The sequence below is a fragment of the Calypte anna genome, chromosome 5 (assembly GCF_003957555.1).
Source record: "Calypte anna isolate BGI_N300 chromosome 5, bCalAnn1_v1.p, whole genome shotgun sequence".
In the NCBI taxonomy this organism is placed as follows: domain Eukaryota; kingdom Metazoa; phylum Chordata; class Aves; order Apodiformes; family Trochilidae; genus Calypte; species Calypte anna.
In genome coordinates this window covers 13,154,876-13,173,969 of record NC_044250.1, presented here as the reverse complement: position 1 = coordinate 13,173,969, position 19,094 = coordinate 13,154,876, and the positions used below count along the sequence as shown (strand labels likewise).

Sequence of the window (19,094 nt, the reverse complement as noted above, 5' to 3'; positions counted from 1 at the left end):
TTTTTTTTTTTTTTTTTGTACAAAACTATGGGCAAATTACAGCTCTTGTGCAACTAGAGCAAAACCCCAGCAGCCTATTTGTAAACTCTGATGAGATTTGCCTGGTGTTGGGAAGAGTTAGGGAGAGATTTTTTTGTTAGGATATGAAGATGGAGTTGAACAGGGGGGGTGCAAAGCGAGGAGCCAGGCTAGGAAACACTTGCAGCCCCACTGAGTTTTCCCAGGGCTTGCACAAGCAGGAATTGGCTGTTATAGATTTATCAACACTTAAACTCTGGTAGGAAAGAAATCCTTATTTATGTAGGCATAGAGAAGAGAAAGAAAAAAAAAAAAGAAAAAGAGACACCACATGTGCAAACTTAACTATTTAATTGTAAATTTGCTCCAATCAACTGAGAGTTAAGCTCCAGCTGTTATCACTTGGTTCTGCTAAGGCCACCTGGGCAGTTTTGCCTCTCTGTGCTCATGGGGGGCCCAACCATATCTGAGCCCCAGGAGCTCCTCCAGCACCTTCTCCAAGGGCAGCAGCCAGCACTTTTCCAATGTTTTTCTCCTGAAGAGCTGCAGGTAAGCAGGGTGCAGCTTCCCACAGCAGCAGAAGCTGCTCAGGGCTTCTGCAAATTGGGTTTTTCAGTACCTGGAAAAAAACCTGAGGTGTTCAGAGCACTTAGGAAATACAGAGGTGAAGTAATATATTGGCTCTCCAGAGGGATTCTGTGGTGAGGAGAGTGGGAATCTTTCATCCCTATGGTGTGCTGGCTTGGCTCCAAAATGTTTTGCTATTTTTTGCTCTGTCCCAAAGCTGTCAAAACACAACCTCCTCATGCAACAGCCCCTTTGCTAGGCAACTCTGATTCATGTCTGCAGCAAGCTCCTGGAGGAGATACTACTGAGCAAGTCCTGAAGCCTTCTAAGTTGGAAAATTTGGGTGGAGCTTTGCAGCACTGGGGTGGTAAGGCAGAGGCAGAGCTTCTTCTGCCAAGGTAGAGCTGGGTTTCCTAGCTGCAGACAGAGGATTTGCTTGAGAAAAAGAATCATAGAATCATAGAATCATAGAATCGACTGGGTTGGAAGGGACCTCAGAGATCATCAAGTCCAAGCCCTGATCCACTACTGCTGCAGTTCCCAGCCCATGGTACTCAGTGCCACATCCAGGCTCTTTTGAAATATCTCCAGACACGGAGAATCCACTACTTCCCTGGGCAGCCCATTCCAATGCCTGATCACCCTCTCCAGAAAGAAATTCTTTCTCATCTCCAACCTAAACCTCCCCTGGCACAACTTGAGACCCTGCCCTCTTGTCTTGCCTGGGAAAAGAGCCCAACCCCCCCTGGCTCCAACCTCCTTTCAGGGAGTTGGAGAGAGTGATGAGGTCTCCCCTGAGCCTCCTCTTCTCCAGCCTCAACACCCCCAGCTCCCTCAGCCTCTCCTCATAGGATCTGCGCTCAAGTCCCTTCACCAGCCCAGTTGCCTCCTTTGGACCTGCTCCAGCACCCAAATCTCCCTCCTAAACTGAGGGGCCCAGAACTGGACACAGGACTCAAGGTGTGGCCTCACCAGGGCTGAGTTGAGAGATGTATTTTTTTTCTAAAAGCAGAAGAAATGTCAGTGTGAAACAGCTGGCTATAATTTAATTCTCCTCTAGATAGGCAGCCAGAGGTGGCAGATGCTTCAATCAGGAGCATCAGCACAGCTAAGGCAGGTCAGCTGCTCTGAATCCACAGATCCCACAAACCTTGTAACTCTCACCTCGAGTGTTTCTGCAGTCCTCTCTTTTAGTAAAAGTTCTCTAGATTGGGGTGGGAAGGGATTGTTTTGGTTTGTTGGTTTTTTTTTTTTTTTCTTAGCTGTGTAGTTAAGAAAAAAATAGCCTCGTTTTCTGGATGGCTGAGCAGCTGGCAGCAAGCATCCCCCCTGTCTGCTGGGAAGAGGGAATGGGGGGGGGAGAGTTTGGGAGCAAGGAGGGGCATCCCTGGAGCATCCTCAAGGGCTGTTTTGGAAAACCACACGTGGTGCATGTTGTGCCGCTTTCAGCTGTAGCTGCCAAAGCCAGGACTGGTTGCAGGCTCCCCATTGAGGCTGCTTCCCTGCCTGCCACACCATCCAGCACAGACCTAGGGCCACCTTTAGTCACCCTACATGCTGGGGGGCTGTCAAACACATTAATGCTGGGATGCAATCCGCATATCTAGCCCTGAGAAGAGGGTTGTGAGGGGGAAAAAACAAACAAACCCACATCTCTTTTATCTGGAAGAGGTACAGGGTGGTCACTCAGCTTGTGAGGAATCAGCACATCTTGGCAGAAATCCTTGAGGGGGAGCATTGAGGTGCTCACCCATTGCTAACACCTTCCTGGCTACCAGGTGTTATTCCCTTCAACCCCAGCAAGAGAAAAGGAAAGGTCTTTCCCAGCATTTTTGCCAAGAATATGCATATCCCTGGAATCCCTGGTTGAGGTTTTTATTTTATCCCAAGGCAAAATCCCCCCCTCCCTCCTCTCAGCACCACTGAGAGGGGTTTTTTTACCCCCCCCCTGTGCACCAGCTTGCTCAGGGACACACTTTCTTTTTAGCCCTCCATTACATCAGCAATTAGCCATTCCAGTCTTTATTCACCTACTAATGAATTATACATTGATTATACAATAGCAGCTCTCTGGATCGATGGGCTGGGCTCTCGCTCTCCCACACAGCATCTCACAAAGCCCAGCAAAGCCCAGCTGCATCTCTGCCCTCTCTGCTGTGCTGGGAAAAAAAATGAATGTTTGCTTTCTGGACTCTGTGTGGGATGGGGAAACCCCCTTCTTGGCTTTGCTCTCCCTCTGCTGAGACTCTGGTGAGAGCTGATGCTGTCCTTCCCCACCACATCCCCCCCCCACCCCCCCTTCTTCCTCCTCCTTATATAACCTGACCCATCACCATAGATACGTTGATATAAATATTTAAAGATGGCAGGGAGACAGATCCAGCAGACAGGAACCATTTGTTGAGTTTATTAGAAACAGAAAGTTCAGGCACAGCTACAATGGAATTCTTGCCACCTTCCCCCTCCAAAAGCTCCGAGGCAAACACGACCCCCAAGGTTTTGCCTGAATTTGGAGAGCTGGGCACAGGGATTTTCAGGTGCCCACTGGGGCACAGAAAGTCTCTGATGCTTGGACTCAATCCCAAGGGTCTTTTCCAACCTGGAAGGTTCTGTGAAAAAGTATTCTGGAGCTGTCCCCTTGGATATGTGGGTGAGATTCTTGCTATTTTATTTTTCTACTCAAAATTAAGGCATTCACTCTTTCCCCAGAGGCTTCTTCTGAAATGGTGGAGCTCCTCCACCTTCCCACTGCCATCAAGTTCATGTCCTTGCTCAGTCCCTGTTATTATGCATTCTGGGACTGCCAGCTTCCCACAAAATGACTTTTTGGTTTTTTCCTGAAACTCAAAAATGTCCTAATCAAAGATTTTTGGTGATGCTGTTGTTGTTTGGGGTGTTTTACCACCACAGGTAAGCTGGAAATCCATGTCCTCTCTGGTGTATTTCCCACAGACAAAATGAGGTGGTTAATAGCTAACTAGAGCCTTACTCACAAAGTTATGTGCAGTTCATCCCCATGGTCTGACCTTCATTTTTGCACAGACTGTGAGGAGGGCAGAGGAATTGCCACACAAACCCAAGCCATGCAGCCACAGGAAAACATCAGCAGCCATCCCACGGTCCCTGGAAGGTCTGGGACTCCCATCTGCATTCCCAGATCTCCTGGGTGTTAGGTTTTTGGAGCCTGTTTTGATGCCAACCATTTCACACATTGGTCACCAGCTCTCCAGGCATGCATAGAAAGTGTGGAGGAGAGAGCTCTGGCTTCTCCCCCCATCCTCTCCAACACTTTTTATAAAACACAAGTTGGGGTTTTTGTATTTTTTTTTATTTTTATTTTTAAGATGGAGCTGCTGGAAGGCTGGTGAGCATCTCCCTGCAATAGAAGCAGCCTCAAAGTCCTGGGACTTGAACAGGATGAGCCCTGCCAGTGAGGAGCTGCTGGATTAAACCCAGGGCTGGGAGGCAGCTCAAGTCACATCTGCTCTATCAGGGGCCACTGACTCATTCCCACAGATGTCAGCATTGCCAAAACCAACAGGCATGACACTGACTTTTATAAACAGGTTCCCCCCCAAAAAAACAACAAAAAACAACACAACAACCCACATCCAACAGAGGAAGAGCACTGCAAGCACCTCTGCTCTCCACTGTTTCACCCTGCCTGCAAGCCCAGCTGTGGAAAAAGATTCAAATGGTGGCTTATGGACAGGAGGATTTATTTACTGGGGGTTTTGGGGGCTTTTAAATAATTTTTAATTTTATTTTACTTTGTTCTTCCAGTGAAGGCTTGGGAGGTAGGTAGCTTGTTCACAGACCCACCTGCAGCTGGTTGCTCTGGGAGCATCAGTGCTGCTGAGCACTCAGCCCAAGCTGTCCTAAAGAGGGAAGTCATTAGCCCTATTCAGTGCTTACACTTGATACTGCCATGTGACACCGATCCCTGAACTGAATTTGTGCAAATTAGTTTGACTTATTTGCACAGCAGCATTTTATAAATCTCTGACAAAGCCACTGAGAGTCTTTGAAATGCAGTATTGGTACTTTAGGGGTGTACAGCAAGCCTACCAGTGTGACAAATTAATATACATCTGAAATTACACAGAATCTTGGGCAACAAGTTGATGTTATCTTGACACTGTTCCACGGTGGTGGGTTTTTTAATTCCTGGACATTAAGGTCAAAGTTTTGAAATGTACCCAGCTGAGCTGCTTAAAAAACAAACCAAAAAATGTTTGGACAAAGCTTGGAATCCTTTTCCACTTCCAAGTTTTGTAGAGGACTTTGTTGATAGATTCAGATGGGTGAACCCAGTTTAGGCTGTAACTGGGAGCTACTTGAGGTAGGAAATAGTGGGGCTGTGCCCCTGCTCCCCTTGCTAGGGCCACATCTGAGCCCTGGGCTCCAACACAGCCTGAGGAAAGGTCAAAGAAATGGTACTGAAAAGATTTATTTCTAATTTGCCATTTTTTTTTCCACTTCCCAACATAAGTGGGGAAAAAAAGGCAGAAAGCAAGGAAAAAAAAAAACAAACCCAAACACAAAACAACAGTGACCAAAAGAAAAGCAAACGTGGGCTCCCTAGCAGTAATCTCAATGCCAGCTTTGTGGCAGTGGTTGCAGCTGGGGTTGCCCATTGCCCAGTGCACAAGAGTTGATTTGAGCCTCATTTTCCTTCAGAGCAAATGGGGCTGCTGCTGGAGGCATTACCAGTTTGCCACTGTTTCCTTCCTCAGCCTCACACAGAGTTTCCAGTCTGTGTGCCTGAGAGTTTTTCTGGACTTTTTCACTCAAGTGTGTGAGAAGGTCCTTGATCCACGTAGCCTTCTATCTTCATCCTCTCTGTTTGGTTGGGGTGTGCAGGAGGAGTAATTGATTTCCTTTTAAGATTTGTAGCTGGAAAGGAGGAAGGTGGAGAAAAAAAAAGATGCAGGGTGCACTGATGCTTTGGGATCCTGCTGTTCTCCATTGGATTGGTGAGCAGGAGGCTCCCAGGATTACAGCTATTGCTGTAAGCAGATGGGTCAGGCTGATAATTCAGTCCAGCAGTTACAGGCATAAAAAGCCTCCTGAGCCTCCTGCTTCATGGGGAAGTGGCTGGGGCTTAGAGACAAAGGGTTTATGCATCCATGGCAAGGCTGCAATCAGGGACGTACTCAGCATAAGTAATTGGGGAATGGGGCCAACTTCTATTCATCCCCAGTCCCTGCTGCCTTGGAGCATCACTGGGCTGTTAGTGAAGAGCTAAAAAACAGCCTGATGAACTCAACACAACCCTGGACCAACTCATCCTGGAGGACAATGGGATGATTTTGGAAGAAGCCGACTCATTTGCAGCATACAAGTGCTGGGAATGTGTCCTAAAGCCCACAGCAAATTCCTGCTTATGGGATCCCGGCAGGGAAGACTCCATTGAGGGTGCAAATGTTTGGCTCAAAAGCTGCTCCCTGAAATGTTTTCACCAGAGGAAAGTGCCCAGGCAGAAAGAGGCCAGGTTTCCATGTAGGAGCCTGTGGGCAGGTGCCAAGTTCCTATTCAGCAGGGTAAGGTCCTGACCTTTGCTGGAGCTGCTGGCTGCTGCTTTACCAGAAGTCCCTTTATGCTCTGCTGATGGGACTTAACTATCCTGCCCCTGGAAGAAGCAAAGGAGCTTGCTGGAAGCATAGCAGGGGGTGAGAGCAATTTATATTTTTAGGGATGAGCTGTTGGGCCAAAGTAGGTTTTGGCCAAACGATTGGGAAATTTCATCCTGCTTTTATTGCACAAGGAGTTTTAATTGGATTCTTTGTTTGTTGGTTTAACTAATATTTAACTATCATTTCTAAGCCATAATGCGAGGCTTACTTGAACTGGTGACATGTGTGACCCAAATCTCTTTGGTGGATAGGCCTGAAACCCCCCAGATGCTCCAGTGACCCAGTATCAAGGGGAACCATCCTGAGTGGTTCTGCTGGACCTGATGCAATTGCTTGCAGTAACAAAGCCACAAGCTTAGGCAAAAAGTGTTAAACATATCAGCATTTAGGATAAAATCAGAGGGGAAACAGATAAGGAAATGCTTCTCTGGATTTCAGAGTGTTGAGTTTTAAAAATATTCTTTTTGTTTGGTTGGTTTTTGGGTTGTTTGTTGTTTTGTTTTTTGGAGGGGGAGGGAAGTTGTCTCTTGGATGAACCCTAAAACTTCTGGATATAGAAACACAAATCCTGCTGCACCCATTCACTAAATTTCCTTTCCCCCAACCTGGGCTGTCTGGTGAGGTTTATACACCATGGTGGTCAGCTTTGGGAAATGGAAGTGCTACAGGCCCTTAACACATACAGATATAAAAAAAACAAACAAACAAAAAAAACCAAAAACAAACAAACAAACAAAAAAAAGGGGGGGGGAAGAGGAAAAAAAGGGAACAAAGTAGAGGAGAACAAAAAGAAGGGGGGGAAAAGGAGGGGAAGATAAAAGAAAAGAAAAAAGGAAAAAAAAAGAAATAGGGAACGAAGTAGAGGAGAACAAATAGGAGGGAAAGAGGGAAAGATAGAAGATAAAGGTAAAAGGAAAAAAGTAAGAAAGGAAAAAAGGAAAAAAAAAGAAATAAGAAATAAGGAACGAAATAGAGAACAAAAACAGGGCGGAAAAGGAGGGAAAGTAGAAGATAAAAGAAAAAATCAAAAAAGGAAAAAAGGGGGAAAAAAAAAAAAAAGAAAAAAGTAAGGGAGAGGAAAAGGAAAAAGCCAAAAAGAAGGGGAAAACGCAGGCGGCTGATTTCTCGGGTGGGGCGGAGGGGGCCCGTGTGTCCCGACCCCCTCTCCCGGGGTGGGCCTTGGGGCGGGCATTGCGCGGGGGCCGTTCCGCGCTGTCTCCGCCCGCGCCACCGCCCCAGCCCCGGCCGCAGAGATTGAGAGGAACCGGAGGAGCCGGAGCCGCTGCCGCCGTCGCCGCCTTTGCCTCTGCTGCCCGCCTCGCCTGCACCGCCATGGGGGTGGAAGGCTGCACCAAGTGCATCAAATACCTCCTCTTCGTCTTCAACTTCATCTTCTGGGTGAGCCCCCGGGCAACGAGGGAGGTTCGGGGGGGGCTGAACATCCCCCCCCCCCCTTTTAGCGCTTTAAATAACGGATCCGCGGTGTCGCTCGTCTGCCTGCGCTTGGCTTTAACCCTTTCCGCCCCTTTCCCCCCGCCCTGCTATTAAGTCTTGCTTGGGGTATGCCCTAGGGTTTGCTTGGGGTTTTTTTAGGGGAGGTTTTGTGCGTCTCTGGTTGTATTTTTTTTTTTTTTCGCGTGTATGTATTTATTGTTATTTCTCTATAATCCGGTATCGACAGCCCTAAAGAGATGGGGCCGGAGTCATCCTTTCCCAGCGGAAGGGCGGGGGGTGCCTTGCGGCCGCGGGGTGGGCAGAGCTGGGATGGGGTAGGGTAAGGGGGACCGCAGCAAATCGGGGACCCCTCCGGGGGTTGCCGCTCCCAACCCCACTGTCGCTGGGGCTCTGTGGTGGGGAACGCGCCGTTTCTCAGCTATCCGAGGGGGCTCGGATGGAACTGGGGGGGGGGGAAAGGAAGGGATGCTGCTGGCGAAGGGAGGAGAGGCTCTGGCCCAGCTCTCCAGCGCAGAGGAGCCGGGGGGGGGGGCGATGAGGATGCTTTGGAGGGCTGGGTTTGCTCCCCCCGCCCCAGGTAGCGGGTAGGGCTCGGCGGTTCCGGTACCAGGTTGGGGGGCGGTCTCGATGCCTGCGTTTGGGTCGTGTCCGAGCTGGGGATCGCTGCCTGGGAAGTTATTTTAGGATGTGGATTTTACCCAGGCTGGAGATTTTGCCTTTCCTGAGAAAGTTTCTTATTAATTAATCCATCCAGACAGGCGTTTTGTTGTTGTTGATTTTGGGTTTTTTTTTTTTAGCAAAAAGTGGCATATCCCGGTTTCCCTGAAAACTGGGCTTGTCCCACTTAGAAACACCCTCTGGCAGCAAGGGGCTGGCATGACAAGAAATGCTCTCTCATGGCTTCAGCACCCAGAACGAGATATACCCAAGCAGGCTGCTGTTATAAAAAATTATAATTGTTATTATTCCTTGAATAGGCTACTTGCCATCCCCCAAAATGCCATCTTTCTCACAACCAAGCCCAGCCCCACCCCACAGAGACACAGCACCACTTGCTTGCGTGGTCAGGGTGCACCCCTTGTTTGAGTCCCTGCTCTATTGACCAGGAATTTGGAGGTTTTCTTAAGGTTTGCTTGCAGCAGGGAGGGCTGGAGGGGTGGTGAGGGAAGCGATGCCTTCCGGAGCAAACCTCCCCTTGGCAGCAGGAACTGCTCAGCCCAGCTGGAGCCTCCACCAGCTGCCTCCTCGCCAGGGGTTCATGGTCAAGCTCTTGGAAGGTCCCCACCTCAGGGAGCTGTAGGGCTTAATTACTGCCTGGCAGTGAGCACTGTCACTTCTGGCCTGATTTCAGGCCTTTTCACCTTGTTTCTTGGTATAACCCTGACCAAAGGAGAGATGAGGAGCTCTAGACAGCAGTGGTGTTAATTGATACCTTGCCAGCTGCAAGATGAATACAGGACAGCTCTGGAGCTGTTCTTTTTTAACCTCTTCCCCCACCCTTAAAATGGCAGGATGGAGGGGGCGGGTAAGCTCTTCTCTGAAGTGTTGTTCCTTCCGAGTTATCACACTCGTACCGGTGTGTTTTCTTCCCTTCTGGTCCCAATTTCCTGCCATTCTTGTTGCTGCAGCTGTTGGGTGCATGGGAGGAAGGGTCTCCTGGGCTGCAGGAAGGATGCGGGGAGCTCTGCACAGCCACCCCTCCTGAGCAAGCTTGCTTGCCCCCACCCCAGTGCAACAGCTTCTCTTTTCTTCAGGGGCATTTTGCTTTCAGGAGGAGTAGCAGATCAGTTTAATTTCCCTGTTAGGATTTCTGGTGTGTTTCTCACAAGGAGGGGTGCCACCAGCTCCCCAAAACACCTCCCAGTGCTCTGCTTGTCTCCAGGCAGTCCTCTTGGGCCACCTGAGGTACAGATGGGGAGCCTGGGCTTTTTTAGAATTAAAAGTGTTTTCTGTGAGTCCAGCTAGCTGGAGGGCAGTTGAAACACCAGGTCTCAAGGTTTTCTAGCCCTTTTGTGTTGCTTTTTAAGCCAGCAGTCAAAAGGGAATTTTAGGTTTGTGCACACAGGTAGCATCCCCAGCTGGGGAAGGATGCCTTAGCTGCCCCAGAAGCACAAGGATCCTTTACATGGGATAAAGGACATGGTATTTAAAGCCTGGACACAGTGCTGAGCACCTTTGCTGCAGGGGGGCAGTGACAGGACCCCATCTCTGTCCCCAGTGCGGTGCCAGACAAGGCACTCACAGCCCTGTGGTTCTGCCAACTGTTTAGCATGCAAAGGCTGCTGGGCTCCTCACGCTTGTTGCCTTCTCATGCTTTTCATTTGCCTTCCACCCAGCCAAGCTCGGGCACTGTTGATGAAAACAAGAAGGAGACAGAGCCCAAAGTTTGGCAAGCTCTGCATCGTGTTGCACAGGAGCTGATTCCAGTGCCCAAGGGGAAGAAAGGAAGCAATTCTCAGCCTTCAGGGTGTTAACAAATATGAAGGAAACTCCGGTAACTTTTTAAAGTAGCCCTGTGGTCCTGCCAGAGTGTAAATAAACTGACACCCCTCTGGCTTCCCCCCCTTTCCTTCCCATGGCAGCACAGGGGGAGTTTCACAAAGCTGCTGTGTTGAAAAGGAACAGGCAGCCCCGCTGCCAGCTCCCCCGGCATGCCTTGACAGCCCCTCTCTGCCTTAGATACTGTGTTGTTACTTTATTTTTGTGGTGGTTTTTCCTTTATGCTGACAGTCTTGAAAAGAAGATGGCAGGCTTGTTGGGGTTACTTTCTCAGTCTGGGGTGACCCTTGAGGAGGGAGCAGCAGCAGCAGCAGCAGCTGCATGGACCACACACTCAAACAGGTGTCCGTCCCAGGAAAGAAAGGGTCCCTCTGTGTTTCACAGCAGCATCCAGTGACCAAAACAGTGTGGTGGCCACAGGCAGCACCCGGGGATCTCACCTGGTTAATAAAACACAGGGCTGGTTAGACAAAAGCTTTCCTGGGCTGCAAACTTGTCCTGAAACCTTGGGGTGGCCGATGGCGAGGGGATGCTCCACTTCCCTGCCCCATCCCTACCAAGGTGTTTTTTTTGCTGGTGCAGTGGCAGTCCTAGGTCACCCTGGAGCCCTGAGCAGGGCTGGGCTGGGCACAGAGTGAGGTGGAGCTGCTTCTTCATCCCACTCTCAGTAGACTCTTGGACTTTGACTCCTCTCCTGAATTATCTGAATCCGATACCAGAGCTCGGTGCGCGGGGCTGAACTGACCGCTGCTGCAAAGAGTCCCTGGAGAGGCCAAAGGAAGCCAGAGCCCTATTTTAAAATTTAATTAAACATAACCAAGGAGAAATTGGCTTGCTCAGAGAAGGATTGCCCAGCGTATTAGCTAATACAGCCCATGGCAGCCTTCCAGGGCTGGAGCACTGCTGACTGCCCTAGCAGAGAGGTGTCTAATTAAAAGGAAGAGCTTACTCCTAATGCCATTTTCCAGGCACCGTGGAACTCTTTTCTCTTGCTTGTGTTGAGGGGATGTGGTGTGGCCGTGTTGCAAAGAGGAGGAAGGACAAGAACAGAGGGACGGTGGAAGTATAAGTCTGTCTAGACAGTGGTGATCAGAAGGGAAAGGGTGGAGGAGTCCAATCTTTTCTTGTGCAACACTGGAAAATCTGTTGGCTGTGCCCTGGAGTCCACACAGCACGCATGAACATAGTTAGCTTTGGTAACCAGAGGTGATGGTGGAGGAAAGTGGCCCCTTTCTGTGATGGTCCCGTGGTGATGATTCTGCTGAATCCCTCATGACTCTCTTGATGTGGTCAGGAGGGTGGCTGGGTACTGCTGTTTGCAGGTTTAGACAGAGGATTAGAAGAGCTGATAGTTCATGCTGCTTGCAGCTCAGGACCACAGGCTGGAAATAACTCCCTAGACGCACAGAGCAGCTTGGGGTTGGTTTCTTTTCTCTTCTCTTCTCTTCTCTTCTTTTCTTTTCTTTCTTTTCTTTTCTTTTCTTTTCTTTTCTTTTCTTTTTCTTTTCTTTTCTTTTCTTTTCTTTTCTTTTCTTTTCTTTTCTTTTCTTTTCTTTTCTTTCTTTTCTTTTCTTTTCTTTTCTCTTCTTTTCTCTTCTTTCTCTTCTCTTCTCTTCTCTTCTCTTCTTCTCTTCTCTTCTCTTCTCTTCTCTTCTCTTCTTTTCTCTTCTCTTCTCTTCTCTTCTCTTCTCTTCTCTTCTCTTCTTTTCTCTTCTTTTCTCTTCTTTTCTCTTCTTTTCTCTTCTTTTCTCTTCTTTTCTCTTCTTTCTCTTCTTTCTCTTCTTTTCTCTTCTTTTCTCTTCTTTTCTCTTCTTTTCTCTTCTTTTCTCTTCTTTCTCTTCTTTTCTCTACTTTCCTTTCCTTTTCTTTGCTTTTAGGTTTTTGTCTTTTTGTTTTCTTTTGGGTTTTTTTTGTTTGATTTTCTTTTTTTTTTTTTTTTTTTATAATAGCTGTCAGGCTGCTCCACTGCAGGGCTTTGGTTGTTGGTCTTCCTGGGAATCACAGAGAGCTTTGTGAGCAGCACGGATGTGATGCTGGCCCAGCATCTTCCACCAACTTTGGGTTCAGTATCCTGGGATGAGGGACAGGAAGGTTTCCATGAGTGTTTCACCCTAAATCTTAAAGCAAGGGTGCAAGGGAAAGGTTTTCTCAGTCCCCAGACCCAAGTTTTCCTGCTGATGGCTCTCTGAGTTGGGTGTCTGGGCTCTCTGACAAGTGAACACAGCTCTGCCATTCCTTGCAAATTTTCTGAAGTCTCTGCATGCAGAAGGCTCTTTAAAAGAGGGCTTTTGGGGAGAGAGGTGCCCTGCCCTGTGGGTTCAGTTAATGGGCTGGGCTGCAGCTGATGGCAGGGGAGGGGATTGCTGTGTTTTCCTGAGATTATTCTACCAACCACCCTAATGCTTATCTCCTGCAAGAGAGTCAGCCCGTGCCTTGAGAAACACTTTGGTCCTGTGCTGTGTAAATGCCTTTCACTGTATTATTCAAAAGGGAAAGCAGTTGTATTGCCATCATAGCTAAATACTTACATATGGGCCCAAATTAATTTTAGAGCACTGCCTTAAATTGTTTTCCTCTCCTCTGAGAGCAGTTAAACCCTGCTGGTAGATGTCAGTCCATGGTGATACTTCTATCTGCAGCAGGGTCCAGGTTGTGGCAGGCAGGGTGCAGCCCCCATCAGGAAGACCCCACTCCTGGATTTCGGTGCCAGATTCCCTCTCTCCTCCTATCCATCAAGCTTTATTTGGCCTCTGGCATGCTGTTCTTCTGGGAGTGTTCCTCTGGAGCTTGTTTTGAAAAGCCTTGCAGTGTTGTGGGGCTGGTAACTATAGGCACCAGCAGAGAATTTTGGGCCTGGCCAGCAGGTCTATGAATAGCTGCTGCTGGGAGCAGGGCAGGGGCTGCAGGCAGCAGAGCACAGGGGTTTTTTTCTCAAATGCCCTTTTATCTTTTGTGTCTGTCAACCTTCAACCACTTCCCCTGCTTACTCCTCCTCCAAAAAAAAAAAACCAAACCAGAAAACAAAACCAAAAACCAACAAAGCAGCCTTGCAAGAATCTTGATGTCTGGGTGCTCCAGGGCATCACAAGCAGCATCTGTAGTGCTTCTTGCCTTAAAATTTGAAGTGAATTTTTGGAATGAAGTCCCACCATGACACAAAGCCAGATGGGTGCTGCTCGGCCATGTATTTCTACTGCCAATGTCCCTGTGTTTCTCTCTTGCCTGTCTCCATGCTTGAGATGGTGGTGCAGAGGCAGTCAGGTCCTAGCACTCAGCTTGCAAGGGCTGGTATTGCTCTTCCAAAGGTCGTTTTCATCAAGTTATGAATCTCTGGTTCCACACTTTTGCCCCCAATCACACTGGGTGCAGCAGCAGAGCAAGGTTTCATTATTTTCTCATGTTGGAAAATAGGGGATCTGCTGGCCTGGGAGCAAAGCATTCAACCTCCAATTAAGAGTTCATTCCTGGCTGTGGGGTGGGCTTCTTGTATGGCAAGATGCTTCACCTTTGCCAAGCTGTTTCTATCCTTTGTGCCCTGGTTTCCCCATGCCTAAAAGGAGGGGGATTTGGTTTTACTCCATTTTGAGCCATGGGGAGCCCCAGTTGGATCCCCCAAGTGGGGTCTGGGTGCCATCCCTTCAAAGGGCTCAGCTTCCAGGTGGTGTGATGGAAAGGTGATAGGAAGCCTCAAGCCTGTGTAGTGTGAAAACCTGTTAAATATGCCTTGTCATCAACTCAAATCATAAACCACCTAAAAATCCATGAAGTTTCCTTGGCAGCATCCTACTCCTTGTAAGTCACCGTGGTATTTCCCAGGCTTTGTGGCACAGGCTGTGCTGGTGGTGGCTTTGCAGGAGGGGGTAGGGAGCAGCATCCCAGTGGCAGGGACCCTCTGTGGCCACGGGAAGCAGCCCTGCTGCTAAAAATACAGCATTGTGAAACTGCTGGCACCTCTGCTTCCCTCCTCCCCCAGCTTGGGCTGCAGGATGTCTGCTTTGCTTTGGCATGCCTTGCAAGCTGCTCTGGAGCCAGGACGTCTTCCTCCTCCTCCTCCTCCTCTCTGCCAGGAAACCTATTTCAGAGAAAGATAGAGGGAAGGGAGCAGGAAAAGGGCTGGGGGTAGCAGAAGGAATGGGGGTGATGCACATCCTGGGATGAGAGTGTCTGGGGTGCAGCAGGTGAAGGTAGAGGCAGCTCAGATGTGGGGTGATGCCTCACATTAAAGGGGAGAACAGGGCTATTCCTTGCACCCCTAAATCCTGGGAATTTGTGGGGAGGGGGAGAACTGACTGAGCTTTGAAAGCCAGGCTTGTTCCCTTGCCCTGTAGCTGGATCTGGGAAATCTGAGGGTGAATGACACATCAGGGTCAATCCAAGAGGGATGGTGGATGGGGCAGGGCTGTGCACCCACCATCACCAGGAAACTCAGGTGGTGATACCCCATCATCGTGTAGGGAACCATCCCGTCACCTCTCAGAGGGTTGGTTACCTTTTTCCTCCCCTGGGCCAGCATCAGATGGGGGCTTCTACCTGCCACGCCAAGCAGGAACTGCACTGCTGAGAAAAGTGAGGCTTGGGCAGGCTGGATCCAGCTGGAAAAGTCTGGCTGTCTGTGAAAGAAGCAATAAATCTCTGGAAGCTGGAAAAGTGGTAAAGAGGAAAAGCTGGAGCCTGCAATGCTGCCTCTGCTGGGCTGCTTGGGGTGTGATTTCCAGAGCCGGCCCCATACTGAGGGCCATTAGTGATGTGGCACAGTGTATGCCATGGACTGGGTGCTGGATTTTTGAAGGGGCCAGGGGAAGATGGAGAGGGTGTTATTTTCATCAAGGGATTGTTTACTCTGGGGTTTTGGAGGGGGGTGTCTGCAGGATATATATTTTTTTTTTTTTCTGTTTTAAATTTAAACAAAGACATAGGAGAGTTCAGAAGGGGAAGGCAGCAGAATGGAAACTTAAAACACTCCAGCACAAAGCAGAATGCAAGGGTGTAAAAGCAGCCTAGGAAGTTAGAGGCATTTAAACTGCTGGGAAACAGTTTGGATGCTCTGAATCTGACCAGCTGCTTTTTTTCAGTGGCCTCTACCTCTGTTTGGAGCTCTTCTGGCTCTTGTGTTGGCAAACAGTGGTGGCTGTAGGATGGGGAGGGAAGAAAACACCAAGCTTATACCTGGAACAGGCTGCTGTATTCAAAATGAGGTTATCCCAAGTAAAGGGCAGAGGGCAGGGTTGCTGTGGGAAGCTGGTGAGGTTTTCTCCTTCTTTTTGTCTTTCCTTTGGGAAGAAAGATGCCTTAAGTATGACTGATGCTTTTTGATGGTGGAAGGATATATGCTTTTCATGGAAAAAGTTGCTCATCAGAGCCTAAACCCTGTTCTCATTAGTAAAGGAACATTGCATTCTCTTAAGAAATCCAACAAGATTAAAACTTCCATTCAAAAGTTCTCTGTGCTCTGTTGTAAAAGCAAAAGGAGTCAGATGGGGCAGGGGAGTCACAGGGTGTTCCTGGGGCACAGTCAGACTGGAACCGGGAACATGTGGTGATGGTTCAGTGCTGGGGGTGGGTCTGATGAGTCAGAAGAGGCTCTGTCCCTTCACCTCACACTCCCAAAGTATTAGGAAATATTTTGAGGGTAGCTTGCAGCTTGCTTTTGTTTCTGTGATGGGCAAGTTTGATTGGAAAGCAGCTCCTGCTCCTCCTGGTGTTGGTGTTGCCCCAACCTCTCCATGGATGGCAGAAGATGCTGGGCTGGGTACTGCTGGGTGTAGAGTCACAGCAATATTTTCCTGGAGGGGGAAAACCAAACCAAAAAAAGTGTTGCAGCCTTTTTTTAACTTTGTCGCAGCCAGCACAGAAACCCAAATCATCCTCAGGATCTCTTCTACCCTTGGAGTCACTGAGACCTTTGCTTTAGGAGTGGCACTGATTCATTTTGGGATGTTCTGCTTCTCCTGAGAGAATACACGTGGGCTCAGACAATGAACAAACCATAGCAGGCTGGATTTGGGTAACTTTCTGCAAAGCCTGAAGCTGCCTTATTTGGAGCTGGAGTTGAGCACAGGCTGGCTTTTTGACTTTCCTCTGTAGGCAGGGTTTGAAGGACCTTGGGCTCTCCCAAGTGCCAGAGGAATGAGGGACTGTGCCAGCAGGGAAGTTGCCTTGCTTGCTGTGGGAGAAAAGTGTTTAAAAGCTGCTTGGTTTGGTGACAAATTGGGCAAAGGCTGACAAAATCATCCCTGCCTCTCCAAGGACCTGGTGTGGATTTTCTCCCTCAAGTGAGTGGAAAAGCCCCAGGGTCAGCTCGGCCCGTGGGTTCTGCACAGATTGGGTGGTTTTGTCCCAGCTCTGGTGGCATCACAGACGACCTTCAACAAGACAAGAGGACACAGTCTTAAGTTGTGCCAGGGGAGGTTTAGGTTAAATATTAGAAAGAATTTCTTCACGGAGAGGGTGATCAGGCTATGGAATGGACTGCCCGGTGAGGTGGTAGATTCTCCGTCCCTGGAGACATTTAAAAAAAGACTGGATGTGGCACTCAGTGCCATGGTCTAGCAACTGCTCCGGTGGGTCAAGGGTTGGACTAGATGATCTCTGAGGTCCCTTCCAACCCGGCTAATTCTATGATTCTATGATCCCTGTAAATATCTCTTGGCTGGGATCTGCAGGAATGAGCAAGGAGAAGAAACACCAGGTGACCTCCCACCAGCAGCCTCTCTGGCAGATCCCAGTCCTTGTTTGTTCACCAAGGCTCTGCTGTACTTTCACAATTGGAGACTTTGAACTTCTACTGAACAAACCTTTTTTTAATGTGGCTTTCATGGTGCCTCCAATGCCTGTAGCTGACCTGACTCAGACCCTCTGGAAAAAAAAAATCATGTTTTCCCCTCTGTATTTTTTGATTGTTATCTTCTTTTTTTTTTTTTTTTTTTTTTTTAAGCTGAATGGCTTCAAGGATTTAGGAGCCTAAAAGTCAGTGTTTGAACAGCCACTTCTTAGAAGTGATACTGAATTCTTTTGGGTTTGTGTTGTTTTGGTTTTTTTTCATATGTGTGCTAATTTTTCCTGTCTGTCTCATGGCTTTAAATGGAAGAGGGGATATAATAGAGAATCCAGTCCTGCTGGACATGCTGTGGCTCAAGTTCCTTTCAGTGACACCTTCCTGGCTGCAGTGCCTCTGATCTGCTCCTGTCCTTGGCTGCCATTCCTCACCCCTCCCTGGAAGTGAAAAATGAGGATGTCAGTGATAAAACTTCCCATTATTCAGACATAAATATTCCAGTGGCAAAGTTGGGTTCCTGCTTCATACACAGAACATCTCCCATGTTAGAAACATGTTCTTATCCTTGCCCTGAGGGCTTGGTCATGCATGTCTGAATGCCCTAAGAGTGAGAGAGCAGAGTCCCTGCTCACAGCCCACCCACAGGGCCCTGCATTCTGATTTTTCTTTTTTTTTTTTTTTTTCCAATCACATTTTGAAATCTTATGGGCAATGAACTGAGCAGTGGAAGTGATGGTGATTACTGTGGGACCTGAGACACCTTGGAAGAAGACTGAAATCTTAAAGTGATGCTGCAAAGGCAGCTGGGGTGAATCCTTGCCTGTCCCCTCCCAACGTGGGACATCCCCAAGACCCACAGGGAGGGGATTAATGGGACAGGACACAAATGTGCTGCTGGAAACGTTGCCAGGTCCCACTGAGTGTGGTTTCTCAGTCATCTGTGTGTTCCTAAACACTGTGCTAAGATGCAGCCATCATCAGCTGTGTGTTTTGGGGGAGTTGGAGGTGTTTTGGGTGCCCCTGTGAGTGGGTGCTGTGGTGTGGGGCACAAAGCAGATTGCAGGGCTGGGATGTTGGGGTGATGATGAAACGAGCAGGGAAGGATGAAGAGTAAACCTTCTGCTCCCTCCCACCTGAAAACTGCCCTGCTGGGTCTGGCATGACCAGAGCAGTGGGTAACCTCTGCTTCCCTGTGTTTTTTCCCCAGCTGGCTGGAGGCATCATCCTGGGAGTGGCCCTGTGGCTCCGGCATGACTCGCAGACGACGAATATCCTCTACCTGCAGCTGGGGGACAAACAGGCCCCCAACACCTTCTACGTGGGTAAGTAGGTCTGGGGGGTAGGGATGTGGTTGTGCCATGCCCCAGGGTGGACTTCAGCGTGCCCAGAACCAGGGCAGAAGGCTCCAGGTGAGCAGCAAGGAGGCTGCATTAATAATAATAACCCCTGCCATGCCAGGCAAAGCCTTCATTAAATGATGGGGGGGCTGAAAGTGCTGCAGTGTCAGTGGGGTTTCTCTGGTGCTGTTCTCCACTGCAGCCTCCCCAGGACCACATTTGGGGACAGAGAGGGAACTTTTTTGGCAGATTGTTTGATTTCCTACCCAAAAGGATGTAGCAGCAGCCAAGAGGGGCAGTGGGAAGGGAAGCTTGGTGTGCTCCTGACTCATGTTCTCCAGGAGGAGCAAGTGGAGCCTCTGTCAGTCATGGTTAAGCTCAGCATGATTTTTATTAAATTGACAGCATGGCTTGCTGGAAGATGAAAACCCCTGGTTTTGCCCCATTCTCCAAGGATTCCTTGTGGGCAAGGGGGAGCTGCTGCCAGGCAGGGGCCAGCTCAGGGTGCAAGGCTGCTGGCACTGTGGTGAGGACCCATCTAATCCAGTGTCCTGTTCTCACCTGTAGCTGAAGTTCTCTTCTGGAGAGGATTTTACTTGGGTTTTCCCTGCTTGCCCACAAAGCAGCATCCCCCAAGCCTTTCTCATCATGGTTACACTGGATGCTCCTGCTGTAAATAGTGGTGGGGTTTCCTTTCTCACTGTCTCCCCTCTCCTGCCTCACACCCAGAGCTGTATTTATAGCCTTTTTTTTTTTGCCTTTGTAGATTCTCAATTTTAAAAAGGAAAAAAGGAACACTTTAAAAAG

At 48.9% G+C, this 19,094-nt stretch overlaps 1 protein-coding gene across 1 annotated transcript in view; it reads left to right on the top strand.

Annotated features, from left to right (window-relative positions):
• Nucleotides 1-7,432: 7,432 nt before the first annotated feature.
• The window catches only part of CD81 (CD81 molecule), a 35,125-nt gene continuing 23,463 nt past the window's right edge, over nt 7,433-19,094 (top strand). Inside the window, exons 1-2 of the mRNA XM_030451353.1 lie at nt 7,433-7,619; nt 18,158-18,272. Of these exons, the coding sequence (XP_030307213.1) occupies nt 7,554-7,619; nt 18,158-18,272 (181 nt within the window). The 5' untranslated portion in view covers nt 7,433-7,553. The remainder of the gene's footprint in view (nt 7,620-18,157; nt 18,273-19,094) is intronic.